Source organism: Mesoplodon bidens (assembly GCF_964165515.1).
Source record: "Mesoplodon bidens genome assembly, chromosome: 1".
Lineage (NCBI taxonomy): Eukaryota > Metazoa > Chordata > Mammalia > Artiodactyla > Ziphiidae > Mesoplodon > Mesoplodon bidens.
The window spans coordinates 162,213,585-162,218,273 of NC_138176.1; the positions used below are offsets into that span (position 1 = coordinate 162,213,585).

At 41.8% G+C, this 4,689-nt stretch overlaps 1 protein-coding gene across 1 annotated transcript; it reads right to left on the minus strand.

Moving 5' to 3' along the window:
- Positions 1-3,097: 3,097 nt before the first annotated feature.
- On the minus strand, positions 3,098-3,855 carry LOC308620415 (pancreatic progenitor cell differentiation and proliferation factor-like). Its single transcript, XM_081239950.1, has one exon. The coding sequence runs from the start codon at positions 3,707-3,709 to the stop codon at positions 3,362-3,364; it is 348 nt and encodes a 115-aa protein (XP_081096076.1). The 5' UTR covers positions 3,710-3,855; the 3' UTR covers positions 3,098-3,361.
- Positions 3,856-4,689: the final 834 nt, after the last annotated feature.

Here is a 4,689-nt window from a genome sequence, read left to right on the forward strand (position 1 = left end):
ATTTTCTTAATTTCACTTGCAGATTTTTCATCATTAGTGTTTAGGAATGCAAGAGATTTCTGTGCATTAATTTTGTATCCTGCTACTGTACCTAATTCATTGATTAGCTCAAGTAGTTTTCTGGTAGCCTCTTTAGGATTCTCTATGTAGAGTAACATGTCATCTGCAAACAGCGACAGCTTTACTTCTTCTTTTCCGATTTGGATTCCTTTTATTTCTTTTTCTTCTCTGATTGCTATGGGTAAAATTTCCAAAACTATGTTGAATAATAGTGGTGAGAGTGGGCAACCTTGTCTTGTTCCTGATCTTAGTGGAAATGGTTCAGCTTTTCACCATTGAGAACGATGTTGGCTGTGGGTTTGTCATATATTGCCTGTATTATGTTGAGGTAAGTTCCCTCTATGCCTACTTTCTGCAGGGTTTTTATCATAAATGGGTGTTGAATTTTGTTGAAAGCTTTCTCTGCATCTATTGGGATGATCATATGGTTTTTCTCCTTCAATTTGTTAATATGGTGTATCACATTGATTGATTTGTGTATATTGAAGAATCCTTGCATTCCTAGGATAAACCCCACTTAATCATGGTGTACGATCCTTTTAATGTGTTGTTGGAGTCTGTTTGCTAGTATTTTGTTGAGGATTTTTGCATCTATGTTCATCAGTGATATTGGTCTGTAGTTTTCTTTTTTTGTGACTTCTTTGTCTGGTTTTGGTATCAGCGTGATAGTGGCCTCTTAGAATGAGTTTGGGAGTGTTCCTCCCTCTGCTATATTTTGGAAGAGTTTGAGAAGGATAGGTGTTAGCTCTTCTCTAAATGTTTGATAGAACTCGCCTGTGAAGCCATTTGGTGCAAGAGGGTTCCCTTCCCATTTGTCTGAAGATTTTTTTTTTTTTTTTTTTTTTTTTTTTTTTTTTACAGTACGCGGGCCTTTCACTGTCGTGGCCTCTCCCGTTGTGGAGCACAGACTCCAGATGCACAGACCCAGCGGCCATGGCTCATGGGCCCAGCTGCTCCGTGGCATGCAGGATCCTCCCAGACCAGGGCATGAACCCATGTCCCCTGCATCGGCAGGCAGACTCTCAACCACTGCCCCACCAGGGAAGCCCTGTTTGAAGGTTTTTAATCACAGTTTCAACTTCAGTGCTTGTGATTGGTCTGTTCATATTTTCTATTTCTCCCTGGTTCAGTCTCAGAAGGTTGTGCATTTCTAAGAATTTGTCCATTTCTTCTAGGTTGTCCATTTTATTGGTATATCATTGCTTGTAGTAATCTCTCATGATCCTTTGTATTTCTGCAGTGGCAGTTGTTACTTCCCCTTTTTCATTTCTAATTCTATTGATTTGAGTCTTCTCCCTTTTTTTCTTGATGAGTCTGCTAGTGCTTTATCAATTTTGTTCATCTTCTCAAAGAATCAGCTTTTAGTTTTATTGATCTTTGCTATCATTTCCTTCATTTCTTTTTCATTTATTTCTGATCTGATCTTTATGATTTCTTTCCTTCTGCTACCTTTGGGGTTTTTTTTTTTTGTTCTTCTTTCTCTAATTGCTTTATGTATAAGGTTAGGTTATTTATTTGAGATGTTTGTTGTTTCATAAGGTAGGATTGTATTGCTATAAACTTCCCTCTTGGAACTGCTTTTGCTGTATCCCATAGGTTTTGGGTCGTTGTGTTTTCATTGTCATTTGTTTCTAGGTATTTTTGATTTCCTCTTTGATTTCTGTAGTGATCTCTTGGTTATTAAGTAGTGTATTGTTTAGCCTCCATGTGTTTGTATTTTTTACAGATTTTTTCCTGTAATTGATATCTAGTCTTATTGCATTGTGGTCAGAAAATATACTTGATACAATTTCAATTTTCTTCAATTTACCAAGGCTTGATTTGTGTACCAAGATATGATCTATCCTGGAGATTGTTCCATGAGCACTTGAGAAGAAAGTGTATTCTGTTTTTGGATGGAATGTCCTATAAATATCAATTAAGTCCATCTTGTTTAATGTATCATTTAAAGCTTGTGTTTACTTATTTGTTTTCATTTAGAATGATCTGTCCATTGGTGAAAGTTGAGTGTTAAAAGTCCCCTACTGGGCTTCCCTGGTGGCGCAGTGGTTGCGAGTCTGCCTGCCAATGTAGGGGACGTGGGTTCGTGCCCTGGTCTGGGAGGATCCTGCATGCCGCGGAGCGGCTGGGTCCGTGAGCCATGGCCACTGAGCCTGCACATCCAGAGCCTGTACTCCACAGTGGGAGAGGCCACAGCAGTGAGAGGCCCGCTGACTGCAAAAAAAAAAAAAAAAAAAAAGTCCCCTACTATGATTGTGTTACCATCAATTTCCCTTTTTATGGCTGTTAGTATTTGCCTTATGTATTGTGCTCCTGTGTTGCATGCATATGTATTTAAAATTCTTATATCTTCTTCTTGGATTTATTCCTTGATCATTATGTAGTATCCTTCTTTGTCTCTTGTAATAGTTTTTGTTTTAAAGTCTATTTTGTCTGGAATTAGAATTGCTACTCCAGGTTTCTTTTGATTTCCATTTGCATGGAATATCTTTTTCCATCCCCTCACTTTCAGTCTGTATGTCCCTAGGTCTGAAGTGGGTCTCCTATAGACAGCATATGTACAGGTGTTGTTTTTATATCCATTCAGCCAGTCTGTGTCTTTTTGTTGGAGCATTTATTCCATTTACAGATAGGTAATTATTGATATGTATACTCCTATTACCATTTTCTTAATTGTTTTGGGTTTGTTATTGTAGGTATTTTCTTTCTCTTGTGTTTCCTGCTTAGAGAAGTTCCTTTAGCATTTGTTGTAAAGCTGGTTTGGTGGTCCTGAATTCCCTTAGCTTTTCCTTGTCTGTAAAGGTTTTAATTTCTCTGTCAAATCTCAATGAGATCCTTGCTGGGTAGAGTAATCTTGGATGTAGGTGTTTCCCTTTCATTACTTTAAATATGTCCTGCCTCTCCCTTCTGGCTTGCAGAGTTTCTGCTGAAACATCAGCTGTTAACGTTATGGGGATTCCCTTGCATGTTATTTGTTGTTTTTCCCTTGCTGCTTTTAATATTTTTTCTTTGTATTTAATTTTTTTTTTTTTTTTTTTTTTTTTTTTTTGCTGGCTGCTTGGAGTTTATTTTCCACTCGGTGCAAGGCACAGGTCAGAGGGTGCCGGGAAGGCTCTCATGTGGCTTGGATAGTAAAGAGTGGAGTTCTCTCAACTTCCTTTTTGGTGTTTTGCTGTTTTGATATTAAAAACCCAACTGCTTCTATTGGCTGCAGCCTGCTCACTCTCAGGGAGGGGAAGGAGAGGGGGGCTCTGATGAGCCTAGCGCCTTGGGAGGAAGCCCGGCAGCTGGTGGTGGCCGCTCAGGACGGGGGCCTGTAGTTGGTTTGGCCAGGCTGGCCGCCAGGCTGCTGCTTCCCCACGGCTTCCCGAGCCAGGTCACAGGTGATCATGCCGGTGGAGGCCTGGGCTGGTTCTGAGTGCTCTGGGGACTCCAACACTGTGGCCATGAATGGGAGAGTGGACTTCCCGAAAAAGAAGCTAGCCCACCGGTGTCCCGGGTCAGCTCTGGGGAGACCGGGGTGGCGGGGGATGCCTTCCCCAGGGTACTCGGCACTTCCGCAGGAGCCGTTACTGGAAGTGGAGCCCAGGCGGCGCCGGTAGTAGTCGTGGGTGGCCACGAGCGAGCCGCTGGAGGGGATGGCTGCCATGCTCTTGCTTGTGGGCTGGTGGAAACCTCGGCGGCAACCCCTCGCGGGCCTCGGCGCTCAATCACGGACGGCGGGGACCTGGGCGCTAGGCCACTGAGCCCATCTGCGAAGAGGGCCACAGCCGACGGCTCCACGACCTAGACGCGCGGGGCCTGTATTTAATTTTTAATAGTTTGATTAATATGTGTCTTGGCATCTTTCTCCTTGGATTTATCCTGTATGGGACTCTCTGTGCTCCTGGAGTTGATTAAGTATTTCCTTTCCCATATTAGGGAAGTTTTCAACTATAATCTCATTCAAATATTATTTCACTCCCTTTCTTTTTTCTCTTCTTCTCCTAGGACCCCTATAATTCGTATGTTGGTGCACTTAATGTTGTCCCAGAGGTATCTGAGACTGTCCTCAATTCTTTTCATTCTTTTTTCTTTATTCTGCTCTGCAGTAGTTATTTCTACTATTTTATCTTCCAGTTCACTTAGCCGTTCTTCTGCCTCAGTTATCCTGCTATTGAATCCTGCTAGTGTAGTTTTCATTTCAGTTATTGTATTGTTCTTCTATGTTTGTTCTTTAATTCTTCTAGGTCTTTGTCAAGCATTTCTTGCATTTTCTTGATCTTTACCTCCATTCTTTTTCCGAGGTCCTGGGTCACATTCACTATTATTATTCTGAATTCTTTTTCTGGAAGGTTGCCTTTCTCCACTTCATTTAGTTGTTTTTCTGGGCTTTTATCTTGTTCTTTCATCTGGTACATAGCCCTCTGCCTTTTCATCTTGTCTGTCTTTCTGTGAATGTGGTTTTTGTTCCACAGGCTGCAGGATTATAGTTCTTCTTGCTTCTGCTGTCTGCCCTCTGGTGGATGAGGCTATCTAAGAGGCTTGTGCAAGTTTCCTGATGGGAGGGACTGGTGGTGCATAGAGCTGAGTGTTGCTCTAGTGGGCAGAGCTCAGTAAAAGTTTAATCTGCTTGACTGCTGATGGGTG

Coding starts and splice junctions, on each gene's coding strand:
- LOC308620415 (XM_081239950.1), bottom strand. CDS start 3,709: ATGGCAGCCATCCCCTCCAGCGGCTCGCTCGTGGCCACCCACGACTAC.